The sequence below is a fragment of the Pelodiscus sinensis genome, chromosome 23 (assembly GCF_049634645.1).
Source record: "Pelodiscus sinensis isolate JC-2024 chromosome 23, ASM4963464v1, whole genome shotgun sequence".
Lineage (NCBI taxonomy): Eukaryota > Metazoa > Chordata > Testudines > Trionychidae > Pelodiscus > Pelodiscus sinensis.
In genome coordinates, this window is record NC_134733.1 from 10,741,864 (window position 1) to 10,765,639 (window position 23,776).

Genomic DNA, 23,776 nt, shown 5'->3' on the forward strand with positions numbered 1-23,776 from the left:
GAGGCTGAGAGTTCTATTCCTGGCTCTGCCACAGGCTTTTCAGGTGACCTTAGGCCAAGTCACTTAACCTCTGTTTCTCCAGCTGTACAATGGAAATCCTAAGCCATGTCCCTCTTGCAGGGGACTGTGAGGCTGACAGAGTGTTTGTAAAAGGCTCTGGTGCCCTTGGCCTTGCCTGAATGTGAAGCATTTCAGTCTGGTCATGGGTGTTGACACTGGATAAAACAATCACAACATGGAAAGTACAAATCAGCCATAAGCCCAGGGTCAGGGAAAGATTCAACCCCCTAGCTCCCTGTCACCCAGAGACAGCCCATCCAGGAGAGAACATGACGTACACTGCTCTGTGGTTCTGACCTGAGAGCTGCCCAGATACTAAGGCTGAGAGTCATGCCTTTCCGCCTTTCCTACTTTCCTTCGTTAGCGGCCACACAGAGAGCAGTTAGCTCGGTGATTGTGAGATGAGGCTAGAATCAACATCAAAACCTTGAGGCTGTCCTAGGGGACTTCATGGTGGCAGCTGGCAAGGCATTAAGTGGTGCAGGGTTTAAACCAGGGGTGGGGAGCCGAAGGCCTGGGGGCTGGATGCAACCTTCAGCTTGCCTGGATTTTGCTCTGAGGCTCGGGGTTCCCTCCAGCACTGGGGAGCCAGCACTGCTTCTCCAGCCTCCCTCTCAGGGCTGGAGCACACCAAATCTACTAGCCTGGACCCCCAAGTCTCTGGTGAATGAGGGGAATGTGGAGAATCTCTTCCTCCACCCCTGGTTTAAACACTCACCTGAACAAACAGGCAAAATTCTCTCTTTACCAACATGGTCAATCAACAGCTAGGGCCTTAGTACATCCTGTCCAGGCTAATACTGTTGAGTGGTACCTTGGCTGGTATGAAGGTTTGATACCAAAACTGAACATGAGACAACAGAATTGGGAGCCTTTTGCCTTAAGGGGAACAGTCCAATGTTTGCAGGTTGGCAGAACTAAGCCTTAAAGTGGCTCAAATCTCCACTGCTTCAGTATCTTTTTTCCAAGACCTGATTGGAACCAGCTTGGTTAATGGTCAATCAGTGAAGGGGAGGGCTGAGTCAAGCCCCATGGTAAATCTGAGTCAAGGCTTTGCTAATATTGGAGTCACAGCTCTGAAGGAAGGATGCCTGCCGGTGTGTGGGGTGGGTTGAAAAAAGGCAAAAGAGAGAGGTAGGTTTTGTGGGTAAATAAAAAGCCCCACTAATTACCCCCCAAACGATATCTGCACACTGATTCAAGGTCCCCTTCCCTGGGGGTTAGTGACACTGGAGTGACCACATGCATATTGAACACTGCTGCGTTGCCGGCATCTCCGAGAACAGGGCCGAGTGGTGGGAGAGCCTGCTGTTATGCAGCCCCCGCCTACCAACATAAAGTGACATGGGGCCAAAAGTCGCAGGCATGATGCACCCGTTCCCAGAACTGCTGTGGGGCGAAGCCAAGCCGCCATCCACACTCATCAAAACTGTTCCTGTGTTACCATACACTGGTGCTGTTGCATAACATGCTCCAGAAGGTGCATGTTTCACTGTCTGGTTTGAACAGTCCACACACGCTGCACTGGTCCTTATGCAACAGGGTACGGCATCTGTGTGACTATCTGTGCCCAGCGAGGCTCATGCTCTGTGGAGAGTCTGAATGCTGTATCCCAAGACGGATTTTTGCAGCAAGTTTCTGGTGATTGGCGAGGTTACTCCTCCAAGGTCTGTATGCTCTCTGGAGCTCCTGGGCTGTGTGCAATGTGCAATGAGAATGTGACTCCCGTAGGAAATACCTGCTAAATCCTTAACTGCAAAGCTGTTTTAAATTATCATGAAAAGCTCATAACCTGGAAGCCTTGAGTGCATAGAAATAAGCTGCTCTCAGTGAGTGCAGCATTGTAGACAGAGCTATCATGACACCACCCCAGGGCCTGTGAATCAGAGACATGCATCTCCTAAGTGCACACCTCAGGCCTTTGCATTTCACAAGTGCACAGCCCCTGCCCCATGCGCTGGACCACTGGTCTGGACCTCACTTACCCACTGGCTTGGCTAGATCTGCCAAGAGAGCCAGGTTCCCCTCACCACCATGGCACAAAGGAGACACTGTGGGATGGTTTGCATTGATTGACAAAAGCTGGGCCATGGGGCTGGCCTAGGAGAACAGGTTCATGAGGTGAGAGGATAAGATGGTGCAAAACCATATCACAAACCGGTCAGGTCACGCCACCTACCAAGAGGCATTCAGACTCGCATCACATGGCCTGGAATTGGGTCCTTGCACACTGATACCATGTCACGGAGCCAGCTGGCCGAGGAACAGGCTAACAGCTGCATAAACAGCTAAGCTTCAGTCCCCTGTCTTCCGTGATGGGGTTCTTGAGACAAGCGGAGCAGCTGACCTGCCTGGAAGGGCTCCTCTCCTATGACACGGGGCGTCTGCTGCAATTCCTGGCCTGGTGCCCCACAAGGGACTCCAGTGGGTTCAGAGACTAGTTTGAAGCATAACTAGGAAAGACCCTGGAAAGATTTCGTAGTGGAACACACTCCTGCCGCCCTGGGCTGGCCTTACCATGAGGCAAACTGAGGCGGCCGCCTCAGGTGCCAGACTGTTGGGGAAGAGGGGTGCCACTAGGACCCAGAGTGTAGAAGATTGTGTCTGCTGCTGATGCATGTGTATTCTCTCTGCTCTAGATACACAGAGATGGGGGAGTGCTGTGCTGGAGGAAGGAGGACACGAGACATAACAGGCAGGCAGGAGCAAAGGGAGCATGGGGGCATCATTTGAGCTCCCCGCCTCATGTGCCAAAATGTTGTGGGCTGGCCCTGCTTCCGCCTGAGTGGACTAAACACCTTTGTCCTGGATTTTACAACAAGAAAGGTGAGGGATGTCTTGTAACTGCTCTAGTGACAAAAGCAGCTCTGACCCTCCAAGCTGAACCAGAAACCAACAAGCTTCCTTGTAAGAAATGCCCACTGAGTATTTCTGGGTTGAAAAATGGCAGTTTCCCATGGGAAACTTCCAAATTTGGATTCCAAAGGGCGGGAGGGGAAGCCTCACACTTCTGCTTTCTCCATATGTCCAGCTGCAAAACAAACACAAATTGTGAAAAGTTGGTTCTGCCTCATGTTTTCACATTCTTTGTACCTCTCCTGTCTCCTTCCAAAGGGAAAAAATGGGGAGGGGTGAAAATGGGCCTAAATTGCAGCAAGGAAAGTTTAGGTTGGACATTAGGAAAAACTTTCTGTCAGGGTGGTTAAGCACTGGAAAAAAATTGCCGAGGGAGGTTGTGAAATCTCCATCATTCAATATTTTTAAGATGAATACCTGGCTGGAATGGACCAGATGGTGCTTGGTACTGCCGCGGGGACAGGGGACTGGACTTGATGACCTCTCAAGGTCCCTTCCAGTTCTAACATTCTGTGATTCTATGAAAATGTGAGAGTGGGGGGAGGGGAAAGAAGAACCAAAACATCAACTTTAACTCAATCAGCTTTTCAAAGGGAAAACGTTTAGGTGGGAAATTTCAACCACTTAATCCCTCCCCCGCCAGCCTCAAATCGTTAGCTGTTTTCACCCAATGACATATCTTCCAAGACCTCCAACTCTCTGTGGCCAGATACAGAGATGCAAGTGCTGATGTTCTGTGTTTCTCAGTGGGACCTAAGCACATGCTTACGCATTGTCCTGAATAGGGCTGTTTTCCTGAACTTCAGGCTAAAATTTGGATGCAGGAAACACCCTGATGTTAGAGCATCACCCACTTCCCTGTGTAGAAATTACCCCATCTGTCCCTACCAATGAGACAGCCACCACTGCGTGCCCACTTATTAGGACAATCAAATTGTGCTGAATGGTTTGTCGTGGGTCATACTCCGCTCTTAGAGCTGTGGGCCCAAATGCACATTGACCTCAGCGAGTTCAATTGCTGGACCCACAGGCAGAATCTGGTCTTAATTTTCAATCTATTCTGAATTAAGGAGGTTGTAATGGATTTCATTTAATTAATATGCTTTTGACGACTGTCAACCAAAGTGGGTTATTGGCATTCGCAACAGATACTGGGAGTGGTTCTGGTAATGCGGCAAAGTAGAGGAATCTCTGGATTAAAGTTGCCTTCCACTATGAATAACTGATTCAGAATGGTTCCTGATGAGTAATTGCACTCAAAAAGGGTCTGTCAATACAATTTGCTCTCAGCTGTCACTTTGTATTAAGAAGAACGGAGGTAGGTATCCACAAATGCTGTCTGTCATCTGCAGTGCTGGGGTATGGCAGTCAAGTCAAAACACAGCACTGCGAGGATGGAAACAAATTCAGCAGCAAGGCTAGAGGAAGGATGACAGACTCCAAGCTGTTCAAATGACATAGTCAGGGGGAATGCCGGACAGCGCTGAGCTTTGCCCAAACACTCAAGTGGGGTATTATGAGTTCTGCAAAGGGATGTAGGATTCTGCCACAAAACTGCAGTAGGCGCAAGAAAGTGGCACTCACCAGTCTGCATGGGAAGGAGTGAAAAGGTGGCCAGTCCGATGGCAAAAGAGCGCCACCAAACCCTGGACCTACCTGAGCATGGTGAACAGACGCTTTCAATGGGGCAGCAGACTGTTTTACATTAGGGTCACAAAATCCTTGTCTAAACTTACCCGGGGATCGATTCTCTGGAGATCGATCTTTTGGGGTTCGATTTAGCGGGTCTAGTAAGGACCTGCTCAGTCGTCTGCTGTCGGCACCCTCATCAACCCCAATATTCCACGGGTCGTGAGGAGTAAGGGAAGTCAATGGGAGAGTTTCTCTGTAGACCTCCCACTGTGGGAATGCCACAGAAATTCGGCATAAGGACCATAGACTCCAGCTCCATTGTTTATGTAGCTGGAGTTATATATCTTCAGTCAACTTTCTCCCTTAGTGTAGACCTGGCCAAAGAACACATACTTGAAAGCCATGGGCAAAGTGGCATGGGCTTGAACACATAGATACAATGCAGACCCATTAGCCAGACCTTTTAGCTCAGATCAAATGTAATAGTCTCATAGCTCCTGCCCTGGTAGGGGAAATGTACTCAAGGCACTGCTGGGAACAAAAAGCTTTAACTGTTCTAATCCAGGGGGCATTCTACTAGCTGTGCTACATTGGGCCTGAAAGTGTCTGGGAAATGGATTCACTTTAATCCACTTCCTGCATTCCTCCTTGGCCCCAGCCCATCCCCTTCTGTGTGCAAAAGATTCTAGGGAACGTTCTCAGCTGTGAATCAGCCTGTAAAACTGTCCTGGAACTCAGGCCAGGATATCCAAAGCTGCTTGGCTAGATGATCACAGTCTGGATTTCCAATAACCCTGACCTACGAGGCAGCACGGCTGCTCAAACAGAAATCCTCAGACAAGAGGCACATGTTCATCGGCGGGATAACACACTCTCGATGCAGACTGGGGAATGATGAATCAGGGCTGGGAATGCTCTGTGTGCAGAGAAGAACACAGGATTGATGACGACTGGGTGAAAAGGGAATGGCTGGCCAGCGTGAAGGGGGAGGATGGTTGAGTGATGATCTGGGATTCTCTTTCTGGGACTGGGAATCAGATGAACCCAACTGAAGATGCCCAGTACCTAGTGTAACTGGAGATGCTGGTCCTAGTCAAAGCATTGCATAATCCTTGTGTTTGGATATTGGCCTTAATAACATCCTGCAGTAGTGAATGCCACAGGTGACTCATATCCTGCTTATACAACAACTGCAATAATCTGTCTAGATATTTTAGAGATGTGTATCTGTCTGTCTGTCTGTCATTTCAAGAACTCCACCTGAATGGTAAGAACTAGGACCACCACTTTTGGGAGGTGGCTTCCTCGTCTCCTAACTTAAAGCAAGGTCAGGGGTTGGTTGTGCCAAGAAAACGGGAAAAGCCAGGAATGGGACTGTTTTCCATAACATGGAAAGGAAAAGGCTGTTCAGAGGGACGTGATACTGAGAGAGGCCCCTGGGGGCAGAGAGCCCGCAAGGGAGAGCTATACTGCAGTGTAGCCCGTGGGGTCAGCCGCACTACCAAGAGAGCAGCTGGTGGCGTGGGGGCTCTGCCATCTTGCCTGCCAGCGCACTAGTGAGTAGCTCCCTGCCTCAAACCCTGCCCTTGGCTACAGCGCTGGAGGGGCCAGGGGAGAGAAAAGGCCCCTGGCAGCTGAGGGGAGGGGGAAACAGAAGGTCCGTGGAGGCCGGGAGTTTGGAGAGAGACAGAAGGCCCTTGGCAACTGGGAGGGCTGTGGGGAAGACAGAAGGCTCATGCTGGCCGGGGGGGGGGGAGAGATAAGGCCCCATCCTATGGGACCCCTCACCCCCACCCCTCATTCTCTCACCCCCACAGCCTCCTGCCCTGTCCACCCACATGCCCAAGGCCCTGTCCTGACTCCTGCGCTCCCCCCCACACCACCAGCCCCCCTGCCCTGAAGGAGCCGGGCAATGGTGGGTAAGTCTTCTAGTAATTAGGATTTAGTGCTGGGGTTTGAATGACTTTGGTCATTTTCTGACCCACAGAAAGACGCGTTCTAATAAAGGCGCATGGCGCTGTCATGGGGGAACTCAGCCATTAGACGGGGTTTCTGTGCCCCAGAGGTGCTCTCAGATGACTGCCTGAGCCCCCTCTTCCCCACCACCTCTTCCTACACATTGTTGGGGTTGTAGCACAACAAGTTGAACTCCAGGTTCTCATCCCAGTGCCTGAGCAAAACAAACAGCTGCCGGGCTGCGGCCTTGACAGCCCCCAGGCTCCGGCCCTCTGGGAACTCCTGCTCGCTCAGCCACATGCTGGCCTTGGCAGCCACCAGCTCCCACTCGATGAAGTAGGAGGCTGAGCTGTGCTCCAGCCAGGCCAGGGCTACCGCGGTGGCCCAGAGCATCCCCTCGGGCTCAGCCCACTGATGTAGCTCGATATCAAAGAGCAGGGACTGCAGCTCAGAGCTGTCCGATTTGGAGCCTCTGCCGCTATCGCTCTGCAGCTCCCGAGGGGACTGGGTGCTCTCGGGGGAGGAGAAGCGGCGGATGGTGATGGCAGGGGGGGAGAGTTCGTTCTCGGCTTTCAGGGCCTTTGACAGGCTTTCCACTGCGCTGCCAGAGAAGTGGCGAGGCCGGCCCGCCTCTCCTGGCTCCTGGCCGTAGCCACTGAGCGCTGCACCACCCGTGGAGTCTCTGTCTGAGGAGCTCTCATCGTGAGGCGCCAGCAGCTGCTGGCTGCATCCAGGGCTCTTGGGTTCCGGAAGCGGGCCTGGCTTCTTAGCATTGTAGGAGCTGGTGGAGGGGCTACGAGCCACCCGGTGGCAGGTGAACGGAGACGTCCACTTCAGCTTCTCCATGGGAATGCTGATCGCGTGGCAGAAGGCTGGGTTCAGCAGGAAGGCACCACAGGCCAACTGCAGGGACACCTGTGGAGAGGCATAACTCTTCCTTAGGGAGGTGCTGATGTAAGGCCCAGGGGAAGAGCCCAGTCCGTGTGCCCAACCAGGGCTTTGGAGCAACCTTCCCTCCAAGAATCCACTCCATATGCACCCAGGGCTGCAGGTTGACAGGAGGGGCTCCCCCTGGGCCCTAGTGCCTCCAAATCGGGGAGTTTCCCCTCCACAGTTCTGGGCCCAAAGGGTTGCCGGAGAGAGGGGTGGCCCCAGCTGGGCCCCATTGGACCCCTTTGGCAGTGCTCTCTGCTTTGGCCTCCCCCCTTCAGTTCAGGGAACTTTTCCAGGCTAATGTGACCAACTCAGGGGGCTGGAGAATTTGTGGGTGGGGGCTGGGCTGGGTGCCCACTGACAGAACTGATGCTGTCAGGAGTCTGGGTGTGGTGTGCCGTGTGTGTGAAGGGAGAAGAGCCTGAGCAAAGCTTTCAAAGCCACCACCCATCACCCTATGATATATCAAGTACCTAAAAGGGTGTTACAAGGAGCAGAGAGAAAAATTGTTCTCCTTGGCCTCTGAGGGTAGGACAAGAAGCAAAGGGCTTAAACTGCAGCAAGGGAGGGTTAGGTTGGACATTAGGAAAAAGTTCCTAACTGTCAGGGTAGTTAAACACTGGAATATATTGCCAAGGGGGGTTGTGGAATCCCCATCTCTGGAGATATTTAAGTGCAGGTTGGATAGACATCTGTCAGGGATGATCTAGATGGTGCTTGGTCCTGCCGTGAGGGCAGGGGACTGGACTTGATGGTCTCTCGAGGTCCCTTCCAGTTTTAGGATCCTATATGGCCCCAGCAGCCACAGCCAGGTCTGGTTTGGTTGCTTACCAGCGGTAGGTAGTCAGTGCTCTCGTTGCTGCTCTCGGAGCTGGGCTCATTCACCCGGCTTGGAGATTTACTCATGAAACCTTTGGCCGCTCGAGTCAGCAGTCGGGTTTTATTCAGGGTCAATCTGTGTCAGGACAGAGCAAAGGAGGCATTTACATACCTGCCTCTCAGCCCCATCTCCTCCCACTAACCAATCGCCTCTCAGCTTCCCAGTAGCTGAAACACGGCGCCCTGTAGTAATGCAGCCGTCAGAGAAACATGCTCCGTCTGGCTGCCAGCCATCAATTCAGCTGGCTTCCCATACAATAAACCCAGCCCATCTCAGACCCTCCCTCCTTTTCTTCTGTGCTAGACTGCAACGCCAGCCTTGCTTCTGATGTTGGAGATTCTTCCCCCTCTGCACAGACAAGTCTCACGTTGTCTGCCTGCCCCGGGAAACCAGCCAAAAGTGTCATAACGTCAAAGCAGGAGTGGGCTGTAGGGTGGTCAGTGAAATTCCCGTTCCTAATCCCCTTTCTGGCATGCAACCAGCTGCCCAATGTGGTCACAGCCCCTGGGAGCCTTGTGTGGAAACTTTTTGTCAAGCCGACAGCCCGGAAAAAACACTGTGCAGTGGAATCCTGCATCCTGTGGCCAGGAGGTCTCACTGAGTCAGGGAATGCTCTGCTGTCCCTTACCTGGCAGAAAAAAGGGTATCGATGGTCTTCTGGGAGTGAGCAGAGGAAGCCGATGGACTCTGCAGCGGAGCTGGGGAGAAATACAGAGCCAAGAGTGAAATGAGGAACCATCTGGTGTCAAGGAAAAGCTAATCAGACAGTCCAGGGAGCGCTGGCTGGCGGCGGGGCTCCTGGATTCCATTCCTGGCTTTCATACTAAGTTGCTTTGTGAACTTGGACAAGTCACGTTGTCGCTCTCGGCCTCCATTTCCTCATCCATCTAATAGAGGTAGTGATACTTTGCCACCAAAAAATGTTGAGATCTTCCTATGAAAGGCTACCTGTGAGAGGTTGTATGCTTAGCACCTCTGGAAATCTGATTTAGTGGCCCGACTATGGATTTAGGTCTCTAAATTTATGCACTAGTGTTTAAAAAATGTTGGTCAAAGTAATTCTAAATAACTAGCCAATTGACCCACCATAAGACGGGATTTTCAGGTCTCTCCTCCACATCGGTCTTCTCTCCTGAGCCTCCGGGTCTCTCGCTCCCTCTCTCTCTCTCTCCTCCTCCTGCCTCCCCCCCTCTCTCTCAGCTCTCCTCCGCCTTCTGCCTCTCTCTCTTTCTCTTCTCCCCCTCCTGCCTCTCACTCTCCCTTTCTCTTCTCCTCCTCCTCCTGCCTCTCACTCTCCCTTTCTCTTCTCCTCCTCCTCCTGCCTCTCACTCTCTCTCCATTCTCCTCTGTCTCCATCGGGGATGCACGCTTGTCCAGACCCCGCCCCATGGGCGTGTATGCCACCTCCCCGCCCCCCTTTGCCTCCCGCCGTGGCGCTCGGCTGACTTCTGCTCCGCTCAGCCGGGCTGCTGCACGGGAGCAAGCAGCGCAAACAGCCTCTCTCTCTCTTCTCCTACTGCCTCGCCATTTCTCTCTCTCTCAGCTCTGGTCCACCTCCTGCCTCTCTCTCCGTCTCTCTCTCTTTCTCGTCTCTCCCTCCTGCCTCTCACTCTCCCTTCCTCTTCTCCTCCTCCTGCTGCTTCTCTCTCACTCTCTCTCTCGCTGTCCTCCGCCTCCTCCGTTCTCCTCTCTGTCTCCTCTGCATCCTCTGTGTCTGCTCCGCTTTCCTCCTTTTGAATCCGGCACCCTTTCCTGACATCAGAGACGCACGCTCGTCTAGGCCCCGCCCCCTGGCTGTTGCCTCCCGCCGTGGCGCTCGGCTGACTTCTGCACCACTCAGCCACATGGAAGCAAGCGGCGCAAGCGGCTGTTTGGGGTCCGCACTCCCCATGGGGAGTGTGGGGCCCAAACGGCTGCTTGTGCTGCTTGCTCCTGTGTGGCGGCCCGGCTGAGCGGCTGCTTGCTCCCGTGCGGTGGCCCGGCTGAGCGGCGCAGAAGTCAGCCGAGCGCCACGGCGGGAGGCAATAGCGCCGCCCAGAGGGAACAGCCAGTGTTTCAGCATTACAGAGTCACAGACATTGGGCTACTATATATATGATTCACTTAAGAGCCCGATTCACCAGCCAAAGCCATGGACTGATACCAGGTTTACCAGCAGATACATTTGAAAAAGCAGGAGCTGAAAGTCATTTTCTCAGGCATGGACCAAGGAAGACCTGCCTTCACAAGTCCAAGCTCTCTCTGTAACAGCTGGAGGTTTGCCTACCTCTGGCCCAGCGCAGAAAAAGGCTGCCCTGCCATTGGATGTGAGCAGCGTTGGCAGGAGAAACCCAGAACCCTGAACTCAGATCCTGGCAGTTTTTTTTTTTTTTTTTTTAATTTTCAGCTCAGTTCAAAATCTCAGTTGGATGAAGCGGTGTCACCGGAACCTTGAGAAATCCCGTGCACATCTGTCCTTACCTTCTGGGAAATGGTAGCGCTCCCAGCTGGAGGAAGCAGGCGTGCTGCAGGGCGACAGGCTGTTCTCATCTGTATCTGCAACAGCAAAAGCACAATGGCCACATCACTCTTCTCCACGTCAATGTCATTACCGTCTTGTGTCAGTGTGACCTGGCCTTGCCGTGAGGGTCACAACAAGCCCCCTTGGCTTCAGCATGACCATCCTCCTCCATAACAGCCAGCACTGTCAGCCTGTCTGCTAGCTGGTTCATCCCCTCAGCACCGCAACAGCCTGTACCATCGCCCCCTCCCCCGGTTACTGGGGCTTGGCCAGACCTTCCGCTGGTGTCACCTGGGTAGCTGCATCAGTGTCGATGGAGCTCTGCTGGTTTACATGAGCGGAGGATGCAGCCACCTTCCTCACCCGTCTCCAGCGCCAAGCCGTCGCCATGGCTCCCCCGAGCTGTGGCGTGGGAAAGCCCCGTGTCAGGGTTCCACGGTGTGATAGCTCTGCGGAGCACATTCAGCACCCTGGGACCCCTCTTCCACCTTCACCAGACCCTAACCCCTGTACAGAGACCACTGCTTCCCCCTCCAGCCCCCCCATCCCCGGCAACCTCCATCTCGCCCCTCACCACAGCCTGCAGCACCCCCGTCATCACCATTGGATCCAGCCTCCGCCGTCCCTTCGCACTGCCACAGCTGCTTTCTCTTCCTGGAGCCTGATGGGCTCCTTCCATGGACCTTCAGCTCTGCTTAAGACAACCAGAGCTCTGGGGTAGGGATGTAAAAGGTTAACCGGTTACCTGGTAAGCATTAGCCGGTTAACCAGACCTGTCCAAACCCCAGTGGAGAGCCAGACCTGGCCAGAGCCCCCACCTGTGGCAGCCCAGCCAGCAGGACCCTGGCTGTGGCGGGTCAGGCCGGAGCAGCCCCCCACCCAGCTGGCAGGACCCCAGTCACATCAGGCTGGGCTGGACCAGCCCCCCACCTGTGGTGGGCCAACCAAGCCGGAGCAGCCCCACCAATGGAGGGGCTGGCTGGAGGAACCTTCTGCCCACCGCAGGCTGGCCTGTGCTGGGCAAGCTGGGCTGGAGGAGGCCCTTGCCCACAGCAGGCTGGCTGGCAGGACCCCAACTGTGGCCACCCCTGCCTGGAGCAGCCCCTTCCATGCCTGGCAGGTGGGATCCCTGCCCCACTGGGGCAGCAGGACCACAGCCCTGCTGGGACCTCAGCTCCTGCTGATCTGCATCAACTCTCCAATGGTTAACCAGTGAAACGATACAGTTTGGAAGCTTCTCGGGACCCCTGGCATGGAAGGGGCCACAGAAATGCATATTCCGAGCCAGTCCGTATTTCATTCATTCTGAGGGGAAAAAAATCTAGAATTGATAAGCCTCAAACTCTGAAATAAACATGGGGGGAGGGAGGAAATGGACTGAGAACTGTGAATTATCTGAGCACGTAAAGAAAACGGGACGCAAGTTACAGCATCATCAGACACGTTACCGGCTGCACCTGTTTGGTTTGGCGTTTTAAATTCCCTGCCATGGTGGTTTTCTCTCCTCTCTCTGTGTGACAGAAAAACAGCCAGTGTCTTAGAAATGTTTAGTATGCAAGCCATTGTATTCATCCTCTCAATGCATCCCACAGCCACCCTGTGCTGCCAGGGAACTTGGAGTACTCGCTGGGACAGCACTAATGATCAAGAGCTGATTACTTAGCTTTTCCAGCTTGGCAGATCCAGTGTATCCACGAAGTGTCACTGATGTGAATAACTTGAACTGTTTTCTTTATTGACTTCAATAAAGCCCAACCTATTTCCAAAGCTAGGGCTCCAGCTTGTTGTTTGCATTTATTATGTTCCAATACATATCAGAGGGGATGGCCAACGGCCACTCTTCCCGTCCAGCGGGCGCTGATCACAGAAATGCCTGCATTACTGTATAACATGGGTTCTCAAACTGGGGGGCATGAAGAAATTCCAGGGGGAGGTGCAAGGCGACCCATTCCGCCCTCCCCCTCCAGCGGCTATTTTTGTTTTTCGGCCCCGGTCAGTTCCTTTTTTTTTTTTTTTGCTCAACAAGTTTTGCTGCTATGGGGGGCGGGAGAGGGGGTTCTCAAAAATCAAAAAGGGGGCGTGATGCCGAAAAGTTTAGGAACCACTGCTGTATAACAATGGCTGGATGTGTTGCTCGTTCAAAACGTTCTTGTGCGGTCCCCTGGACAAGACCTCTGCAGAGACCTCCCACAGCTGATTCTAGATCTATTCTGAGAGCAAACATATTTTTCAGTGCCGTTACTTTCCACACAAATCTCTCGCCCCTGTGCGAGAGCATGATTTAAATTCAGCCGCAGTCATGACTGCGTGAGACACAGCCCAACCTAACTTATCTTCATTACCAGGAGATTTACAGAGACAGTCCATGTCTGAAGTCCCCTAGTCTCTAATTACAGCTGGCTCAGGTCCTCATGTACCCTGTTTTATGGCTGCCAGGTAACCTCAGTGCATCAGCCAGAGTTACTTCTCGTAAGTGGAGAGTTTCAGAATCAGCTATTTTCTAGATGCGCTATTTCTATAGGTGGACGTTGCTACTCATCAGACTTTTCAACTGACAGTAGCTGGGTATATTCCTTTCCAAAGAGACATTGTCTTTGCCATAGAGAAGAGTGAGACGACTCTATGGTAGGATACAGCCCAAATAGACTGCCTTCATCTGCCCTGGAGCGTCAGGGCATTGTAACTCAAGGTATATGGCTGTTGGCCTGGTGGTACTCAGAGTACCGAGTCCTGGGATGGAATCCTGGCCCAATTCCAGTAAATGGCAAAACTCGCATTGGCTTCACTAGGGTCAGGATTTCATCCTGAAATTGCTGCCATTGCTGATAGGAGTTCAACTCTCTGCTGCTGGTGGAACCAGGCCAGAAATTGTAAGGCCAGCCACCAAAACTTAAGCCTGTTCCACAAATGCAATCGTATCAAGGGCCCACTTTGAGGCTTTGGCTGGGTGTGTTCTGAGACAGGTGGAAGGAGGTTTTCTATTGTCCTATGGGGAGCAAGTTGCCTCCCGGATTCATAACTGGCTTTCAGGGAAAGATCAAAAGGGAACTTGCTGACCAACTGTGGTACAACTGGCTGGGCAGATGGAGAGAGTATCTGGACAGCAAGAGTGAACATCACAGACCCAAACCTTCACCAGAATCCCACCACAAACATTTAACACTCATTAATAACCTGCCTTCCCACTGCCTAAAAATGTCTCATTTTCCTGGTCACCTCTGCACTCTCTTTCTGGTCCTGCCAGATGTACAGAGGGGCCCAAATAACACAAAATAAACTCATTCACTTTACAGATCTGGCTCACTCAGAGGCACAAATTACAGTGATTGCTGTTAAGCACTCAGAGGGCTTGGTACTTGGTCTCATGCCCGTTTTATACCACTCTGATGCCACTGGCGTCACTACAATTACTCATTTAAACCGGTGAAAGCAAGAGCAGAATCAGGCTCCCAGTATCTATCCTACATTGTTACTTCCCTTTAAGAAACAGCCGCAAGTGCTAAAAAAAAGGCCAGAGACACAAAAAGCAGAGGGATGCTAGCAGGCGTCAATGCACGTGCTATGCAAGAGCATGCCCGGGGTTCTAATCTACTGAGATCAATTGTTACAGAGCTGAGGCACGGAAGGGCTGCGAACTTACTCATGCCGTAAAATCCATCGTCTGCTCCATCCTGGCCACAAGTCGACTGTGTGCGGCCGAGTCCGATGGAGAAAACTCGGTGCCTTCTGCTCCCTGAGCTTGAGCTCCGCTGGCTGCCTTGTTTGGACGCGGGCCCTTGAGGTGAACAAAGGGGATTCCCAGCATTACCATTCCCCATGGACAAACAGGATGGTGATAGAGTGAATTGGGTGAACTCAGCCACTTCATGGCTTCCCGGGTTAGCAACAGCACCTTCCTTCACCCTGGGACTGGTTACTGTACTCCTGTCTGGCCTAGGAACTCCTTCCTCAGCTCTCACTCTATGGCTAAGAGTCTGGAGCCCTCTGAGAACCCGTCCTTCCCCTAACTTGCCACAGGCACTCAAGACCTGACGTACGCTTGTCACGCTTCTGCTCAGCAATCCAGGATGTCCCCTTCCTAGCTGCAAAAACCCTTCGTTGTAGGCCGTGGGCCTTCTGAAGAGCCCCATCACAGAGACCCCTTCACTTCCAGGCCCCAAGCTGGCTGTGGTCAGTCAGGTCTGTGTGGTAGAGAGAAAGGCTCCTGGCCTCCAAGTTAGGTCAACACACCCTTGATGCCCATGCTGGATTCAGCCAGACAATGCGAAGTGGACCCAAAGGAGAGATCAACCATAGCCCAAATCTGAGAACCACTTGGGCCAGGCTACGTGAGAACTTCACTGGAGTAGCTGGAGAGCCAGGGCCCAGCTGCCCTAAACTTCTGAGAAGCGAATGGCTTTTTCATTATTACCGACACTGGCGGGTCTGATCTTCCCCTGCCCAAGCTCTGAGGTGCTGTCTGATCCTGTTTTCCGGTATGATATTCCCTCACACTCCTGTGCAAGGGGGCTCAGGGGATTGGCAAGGAGCGTGGGAGGCATGCCAGTCCCAGCCTGGTAACAGCGCTATGCTGGAGGGTCCTGTTACCTGCATTGGCGTATTCAACCACAGTGGGCAGGTAGCCACCAGTGCTCAGGTCCACCGGGATGAAGGCCGTGTACTTGCTGATGACATTGCAGGCTCTGCTGGTCTGAACAGCATTTACCTGGTACCGCCTCCCGGACCCTGATGGATGAGAGAGGTCAGGTTACAATTCATGAGCCCTCTCCTGGGGCTTTGATCACAAAAGCCACTGACGGTCTTCAGGCCACGCACTGGCTCTCTTAGCAGAGGCCCTGGGCTGAACTGACCCTTTGCCCAGAGCGGTGGTCCCTCTGGGGGCAGATCAAGGCACAGTGGCGTGGGGCAGCCTGGGGAGATGTCTATAGCTGCTGCAAGCCAGAGTCCTGTTCTGTGGCAATAGCGCCATTCTCCAGGGCCAGAGACCACATAGTCCAGGGCCTCTCGATTCAGCTCCTGAGCGCTGAACTCACACAAAAGCAAGCAAGCCCAAAATGACAGCCCAGAGAGAAGCACTCCAGCCGCTCGGCCAGTTTGGAACTTCCCGGGGCAGCAGAGGCAGAGCTGAGCACAGGGGAAATGACCTACGGAAAGGAGGGGAGAGATTGCTTTGGGGGCAAGGGACTGCCCATTAGACCTGCCAGCTCTTAATACATTTAAAAAGCAGAGGCACAGCTGAGGGAACGGAGCACAAGCCGGGAATCAGCTGATTCCTGGCTCGAGCCTGGTCTCCTAGCTGCGCCTCTGTCTCCCCTGCCCCTGCAACACCCCAAAACTCAAACCACAGCCAAAGAAGCTCAAAACTTTCCATTTTCTTTCCCAACCCACTCATTTTTGGGGCCAGGACTGGCAGCAGAAACAACGACATTCAGAAAGGGGAAAAGGTAGTTCTCTGCACTCCTGGCTGTGCTAGAAGTGGGAAATAGCAGAAATATCACAAGAGAACCTGTGATCAAGGGATACCCAGCCCAGGAGGTTTGGCTAATTCATAGACTTGTTCAGAGATGTGTCCAAACAGCTCCGCGAGGAGACAGTAATCAGGGACAGATTTCCTGGTTGAGTCTAAACTTCTAAATACTTATTTGAAGGGAACCTTTTGTTACATTCAAAGCCAGGCCCTGCAAATTGTGACTCCATGGCGGAGGGGAATGAACAGCAGGTGTTGTGCTGGGGGTTCTCAGGCCTACAAGCATTTGATTTGGGCTCACGACTCCAAGTGACTAAACCTCTAAAAATATAGCTAGCAGCCTGATGTGGGTAGCAGGGAGTGTGGGAGAAGGGGAGGGGGAGAAGTGAAGGAGGGTGCTAACACACAGCAGGGATATTTAATGAGCAATTAGGTGAGCTGGGAAAAAGCTGAGAGGGCAAGCGGCCAGCCTCGAGGGAGTCTTCTCAGATCAACCCATGTTGCATCGGCATTTGGCCACGATGCATCTTCACCATGTGACCCTGTATTAACACGCTATCACTGAGGGCCGGATCCCCAGCTGCTATAAATCGAAACAGAGACTACCATGGCTGCTGGTTCACACTGGCTCTAGGACACTGGCCAGGGTGCCGGCATTACCGTGTTCGATTTCACACTCCTTCTCGGCCAGCTGCTCGAAATCCCGGATGATGGACTTGGCTGCCAAGTGGTGGAAGGTCTCGTTCCACAGGTCCCCATCGCCGTTCTCCCGGCTCTCTCTGTTCTGGAACAGGGGCCGGAGGTCAAAGGTGATTTCCCACTGGACAGGCTCATTACTCCTGATCCCCTTCACCACCGCCTTGCAGGTGGCCTGGGGGGAGCGTGGGCACCCCCTGACGGAGCTGAGATCGAGGTCCTGGGCTTCCCAGTCTGAGGATGTCTCCGTTTCAAAGGTAAAGGACGGGTGCTGGGCAGATTCTGCCGGCAAGAGACAGGAACAAAGTGAATTAGCAGCGCAGTGAAGAGCAGGGCCTGGAACAGGCTGCTTAGCATCCTCTGCTGTCACTGGCATGTCAAGGAGTTTCCCCCTTGAGGGTCACTCAGATAACATGCCAAAGCAGGAGTTGGACTCAGGACTGACTTTCAGAACACTTGGGGTCAAATTCTGCTCTCGCTTGCTCCCGCCGATGTCGGTGGGTTCCTGAATTCTGTATCTGACAAGTGAAATGACTTAGCTGCTTGGTGCCTCAGTTTCCCCCTGTGATGAATGGGGACGATACCAATCTCCAAGGTCTTTATGAGTCTTCCTTTTTGTGACCCTTTGATGAAAGGCATGACAGCAGCACAAAATAATAAAAATAATAATGAACAATATGAAGGAAAGGATCTTTTTTCTGGAAACTAATTATCTCAGCATGCAGTGTTCCATCTTCATACAAGCAGCCAGTAGGCGTTGCAGATTGCAGAAGAGGAGAGCAGCTGAGAGGTGCATCAGGGCCTTGGCCGTTTTAATGCATGCTGACCCCTCCCTTCCGCCAACACGTCTCCTTAGAATCAGCCTGCTCTTCCTCCATCCAGAATCCATCCCGAGGATTGTAACATCTTCCCAAGTGCAGCGGTCGGCCTGGCCATTCACAGGGGACACAGGAAAGCATTAGCCACTTTGCAATGCATGCTGAGAATATTTAGTGAGGCAGAAAAGGGGCCAGAACATTGCTACGGGTGATTGACGCTTATCTGGTGCTTTAAAATAAGCAACTGGGAACAGTGACACACCTTCCATCGACCCCTTCTCCTCTCCCTCCCCTCCTCCCCCTGTAGTGCTAGGGTTGCCAGTTTTGGTTGGACATTTTCCTGGAGGTTTCCTCACACATGGTGATCTTTAATTAAAGACGACTCTAGCCTCCAGGACAATCTGAAGGGCTGGAGATCACTAACTGCCAACCACCCTGGGGGTATGTCTACACTACAGCACTAATTCGAACTAACTTAGAGCTAACTAACTAACTAAGCAAATTCGAACTAACGCATCCAGACTAAAAAACTAGTTCGAATTAGCATTTTGCTAATTCGAACTAGCATGTCCACATTAAGTGGACCCTGAACCGGGGTTAAGCATGGCCGGAAGCAGTGCCGGCAGGGCATCAGAGGAGGACTTAGAGCGTGGAGCTGCTGCCTCAGGCTAGCCGAGGGCTGTGCTTAAAGGGACCCGACCCCCACCCCAGACAGACAGTTCTCAGGGGTGCCCCGCTTGCAAAGCAGTCCTGTCTTGGAGTGCCCTGAGTGCCCACACTGGGCACATCACAGCACTCGGCCATCAGCCCGGCTGCACTTGCCGCAGGCTGCCATCTGGGGAGAGGAGGCAATTGGGGGGCTGCAGGAGAGTTTCCACCCCCAGAAGCCTGCAGAGCCAGCCCAGTCCTCCCCATCGGGGGCTCGTACCCCATTCCTCCCTCACCTCCTTCCACTTACCCCTCCCTAGCCCCCCTTCCTGATGTACAAAATAAAGAAAACGTGTGGTCAAAAATAGAATCTCTCTTTATTGAACAAAACTCAGGGAGACTGGGAAAAGGAGGTGGGAGAGGGGAAGAGAGAGGCTGGGAGAGGGGAGGGCAACTAAAATGATCAGAGGTTTGGAAGAGGTCCCATATGAAGAGAGGCTAAAGAGACTGGGACTTTTCAGTTTAGAAAAGAGGAGACTGAGGGGGGATAGGATAGAGGTCTATAAAAGCATGAGTAGGGTGGAGAGGGTGCATACAGAAAAGTTCTTCATTAGTTCCCATAATAGAAGGACTAGAGGACACCAAAGGAAAGGAATGGGTAGCAGGCTTCAAACTAGTAAGAGAAAGTTGTTCTTCACAAAGCAAAGAGTCAACCTGTGGAACTCCTTGCTGCAGGAGGCTGTGAAGGCTAGAACTGGAACTGAGTTTAAAGAGAAGTGAGATCAATTCATGGAGGTTGGGTCCATGGAGTGGTCTTAGCCAGGGCGTAGGAGTGGTGTCCCTGCCCGAAGTTTGTGGAAGGCTGGAGAGGGATGGCACGAGACAAATGGCTTGGTCACTGTCTTCGGTCCATCCCCTCCAGGGTCCCTAGTGTTGGCCGCTGTCGGCAGACAGGCTACTGGGCTAGATGGACCTTTGGTCTGACCCAGGACGGCCATTGTAAGCTCAGGGCTCAGGGTCGGGGGGTCTCAGTGGACCACCTTGATTTTCATGCAAACCTGCTCCTGGGTGGCCAGGCTGGCAGCTCTCCTGCCCTAGACAGCCACTTTCCTGTGCCTAGTGCGGAGGTTGTGGACGAGGTCCACGATGTCCGCACTAGACCAGGCGGGTGCCCGCCTCTTGCAGTCCTGGGCAAGCTCCCGGGAGCCGCCATCCTGGTCCCGGTAAGAGGGGGAGCATCGGATGGCTGGCTCGAGCCGTGCCAGGTGCAGGGTCTGCTAGCTGGATGCTGGCAGGCTTGCACCTGGCACGGGCACTGTAGCCAGCCCGTGCCCCTTTAAGGGGTCCGGGGCTGGGAGGGGGGCAATAGAGTTTCCCTGGTGTTGGCCAGAGTGGCCAAGCTGGGGTGGGCTAGCCTCCCACTAGTTCGAATTAAGGGGCTACACACCCCTTAATTCGAACTAGTAAGTTCGAACGAGGCTTAGTCCTCGTACAGTGAGGTTTACCTAGTTCGAACTAAGCGCTCCGCTAGTTCGAATTAAGTTCGAACTAGCGGAGCGCTTGTGTAGCGCCTATGAAAGTTAATTCGAACTAACGTTTGTTAGTTCGAATTAACTTTGTAGTGTAGACATACCCCGGGAGTGTACAGACACCACGCTATAACGGCCAAGCCATAGACGGCTTCCCATGCTGTCTCCAGGGCTGTGCCCTTTCTTGGGCCTTCTCTTTGGAACACACACAATGCTGGGTCCCCCAGGACAGGATTACAAAGGAGATTGGGAGCCGGTTGGTGTACAATGGCACGGCTCCATCGATGGTTTACGAAAGCTGAAGATCTGGTCCAGTGAGTTTGGTTTGCCCCACACATGCCGGGAAAGGGCTACTATGGGCTTGAGACGCAATAAGCCAACCTGGAGGCCACAGAAGGCTGAGCCAGGCCTATTTACGCATAAAGCCTGAGGAGGGGAGTGGGTGCTAGGGTTTTTTCCCCTGTGTTTTTGTTTTCCCTCATAAAGCGCTGGAGCCTGGGAGGCCCACGTGGGGAGACACGCCCAAGGAAAAGCGATGGGCTCTTCCCTTTCTCCGGGAAGCAGCCTGAGGACACAGAGCAGAGCAGCTACCGGGGGAGTGGGCTGGAAGCCTGACTTGAGATCGGGCCCTATAGAGCTGGAACCTGCCTGAAAACCTGAGTCAGGGGAGGAGTTTGCCAGCCCCGATGTAGGGGCGGAGGTGTTGTTGAATGCACAGGAGTCTGGACAAGGCATGGGGCAAATGGTAGAGGATGAGACTTACGTGTGAAGTGCAGGAGGCCAGCTGAGCCCAGCTGGGCTGGAGGTTTGTTTACAGGCTGGACTTTAGTAAAGGCTACGGTGGCACCAAAGCGGATGTGATGGGGCAAACGGGCCCAGCACTGAAGGACTGGGAGTAGCCCAGGCCCAGCTGACTGAAAGAGCCCCGCCCCTCCAGCCCTGCTGGGCATGCTCCCGGCAGAGCCAGCATATAAAGGCAGAGGGAGCCCGGCATGAAAGGAGGCAGCTGGAGAATAGAAGGGCCCAGACCCTGGTGTTCCTGCAACAGCTGAGGCCAGAGTGAGGGCCCACATCAGCCTCCGGGAGTCCGGCCAGCAGCCAACCCCACCTGCGGGACTGGACCACCTACGCCGCCAGCTCCGGTAAGGACCGACGCCGAGGCGGACAGACTAGAGGGGGGCCAGGGTGGTAGGAAGCAGCCCAGGGCAAGGGATTGTAAACACAGCTTGGCGTGTATCGGCTGGATTCCCCACCGAGCAGGCAGGAGCAAGAGTCCCTGCCTGCAGGGCCCTGGGCTGGGACCCGGTGGAGAGGGAGGGCCTGGGTCCCCCTACCACTGCTTTCTGCACCCGGGGTAATCACCCCCGGCCGGCAGAGGCCTTTCCTGGAGGTAGACCTCAAATACCGTATATGCCCTGATGGAGGGGCCTGGACTTTGTATTGGGACTGCTGGTACCGTATATGCCCTGATGGAGGGGCCTGGACTTTGTATTGGGACTGCTGGTACCGTATATGCCCTGATGGAGGGGCCTGGACTTTGTATTGGGACTGCTGGTACCATATATGCCCTGATGGAGGGGGCTGGACTTTGTATTGGGACTGCTGGTACCGTATATGCCCTGATGGAGGGGCCTGGACTTTGTATTGGGACTGCTGGTACCGTATATGCCCTGATGGAGGGGGCTGGACTTTAGGTTGAGAACAGTAATGCCGTATTTCCCTGGATAGAGGGGTATAGACTTTTATGTTAGGACTGCTGGGATTGTATTCACCCTGATAGAGCGGGCAACGGGACCGTATGAGGGGGGCGTACCCCATTCCAGGGGCGTACCCCGTGACAGCGGCCTGTCTGAAGAGCTCGGCCCCACTTCTGGCTGAAGCAAGCTAAAAGAAGGGAGGGGGGCTGCAATTCCATACGCAGCCAGGAGGGGGCATGTTGAGGCAGAAACTTAGTCACTGCGATTTGTCTGCGATTTGACCAGTGTTTCCTAATTTACCTATAAACTACCTACAGACAAGGTGCTTTGGTGAGAGCTGCACAGACAGCTGAGTTAGAATGCTAGGCCCAGCTGTGCTCCAGAGGTGCACCCTCTTCATGCCCACCTGCTGGATGTCACTTACCTTGATCCCCAGGGCTCCGGCTGCCCGAGGAGGATCTCGGGGCAGGGCTGGGCTCCGGCTGACCCAGACACCTGCTTGGAATCATTTGCTGGAGACCATCCTGTGGCTGAGGAGCCTCCCCGTCGTGACAAAACGACATGCAGCTCTGGTTCAGCAGAGAGGGCCTCCTGGCGCCGGTGCCTCGGATCCGTGTGGTGGCGACGTAGGGGCTGGCTGTGAAAGGCTGTACACAGAGAAAGGTCAGAGTGGGATGGCCAGGTGTGGACATTATCAGCAGTGCACGGTGGCTGGGGGTCTCTCTAGGAAAGACTGTCAGAGGGGTATGTACGGGGAGAGACAAGTAGAAAGCAGAGGTTTGTGTAGGGACTGGACGGATTGATAGAAAGGAGAGACGCTACCGCTTAGCCACCTGTATTTGACCCATTCCCTTCCAGACCCCGCTATCATGTTGGCTCGTCAGACGTGCATAGCGCTGATATGTGAAATGGCATCTGTTGACCCGCATCCCAGAGTTCCCCTGATAGCCAGCTGGGATTTATTTCTCAGTACGTGTCCCAGATGCATCCCCTTTGGGAATGAGGCGTCCAGAGAGTCCGGTCTCCAGGGTGCTCCTTTCCCTGATGAGTGAAAGGATAAGTGTGAATTTCATCAATCCAGCTCTTGTACTGATTTCATGTGGGAACTAAGGGTATGTCTACACTACCCCCCTAGTTCGAACTAGGGGGGGTAATGTAGTCATACGGAGTTGCAAATGAAGCCCGGGATTTGAATTTCCCGGGCTTCATTTGCATAAAGCCGGCCGGCGCCATTTTTAAATGCCGGCTAGTTCGGACCCCATGCTGCGCGATTACACATGGCACGGAGTAGCTAGTTCGGATTAGGCTTCCTATTCCGAACTAGCTGTATGCCTCGTTCCATGTTGCTTTATGCTTCATTTGCAAATCCCGGGCTTCGTTTGCAACTCCGTATGACTATATTACCCCCCCTAGTTCGAACTAGGGTGGTAGTGTAGACATACCCTAAGAGAGGAACGAAATAGGCTGGGGCCCAGCTGCTTAGTTACCAAGGGAAAACTGGGCAGTATTCCTCCTTAAAACAGCCCCTGAGAGTGGGCAGAAAGGAAAAAGCAGAAACTGGTCCCTGTGCCAGAGACTGCTAAGCCTGAAGACTTGTCTACACTTGACACGCTACAGCAGCCAGCCAGGACTGAGGCCAGGACTACACTGGTGGAGAAAATCGATGCAAGATAAGCAACTCCAGCTACGTGAAGTGTGTAGCTGGAGTCGACGTGCCTTGCATTGACTTCCTGGGGGGGCCTCACAGCAGGAGGTCGATGGGAGAAACTCTCCCATCGACTTCCCTTAGCCCTCGCAACTGCAAGAAGTTCTGGGGTTGACAGGGGCGTCCTCAGGGTGTGTCTAAACTACATGGCTCCGTCGAGGGAGCCATGTAGATTAGGCTGATCGGCAAAGGGAAATGAAGCCGCGATTTAAATCATCACGGCTTCATTTAAATTTAAATGGCTGCCGCGCTGAGCCGACAAACAGCTGATCAGCTTTTTGTCGGCTCACCACGCTAGTTTGGACGCTCCCGCGCCGACCTGAAAGCCCTTTATCGACCTCCCCGTTATGCCTTGTAGGATGAGGTTTACCGGGGAGGTCGATAAAGGGCTTTCATGTC

At 53.4% G+C, this 23,776-nt stretch overlaps 1 protein-coding gene across 3 annotated transcripts in view; it reads right to left on the reverse strand.

Moving 5' to 3' along the window:
* Positions 1-1,051: 1,051 nt before the first annotated feature.
* VWA5B1 (von Willebrand factor A domain containing 5B1) overlaps positions 1,052-23,776 on the reverse strand; it is a 75,244-nt gene continuing 52,519 nt past the window's right edge. The window contains exons 17-25 of one of the 3 annotated variants that reach the window (XM_075906393.1): positions 22,097-22,319; positions 16,945-17,262; positions 15,405-15,542; positions 14,458-14,592; positions 11,392-11,508; positions 10,778-10,852; positions 8,946-9,015; positions 8,269-8,392; positions 1,052-7,419 (exon numbers count right to left, since the gene is read on the reverse strand). In XM_075906393.1, the coding sequence (XP_075762508.1) occupies positions 6,661-7,419; positions 8,269-8,392; positions 8,946-9,015; positions 10,778-10,852; positions 11,392-11,508; positions 14,458-14,592; positions 15,405-15,542; positions 16,945-17,262; positions 22,097-22,319 (1,959 nt within the window). In that variant the 3' untranslated portion in view covers positions 1,052-6,660. The remainder of the gene's footprint in view (positions 7,420-8,268; positions 8,393-8,945; positions 9,016-10,777; positions 10,853-11,391; positions 11,509-14,457; positions 14,593-15,404; positions 15,543-16,944; positions 17,263-22,096; positions 22,320-23,776) is intronic. The other 2 variants (XM_075906395.1, XM_075906394.1) reach the window with 2 other exon arrangements.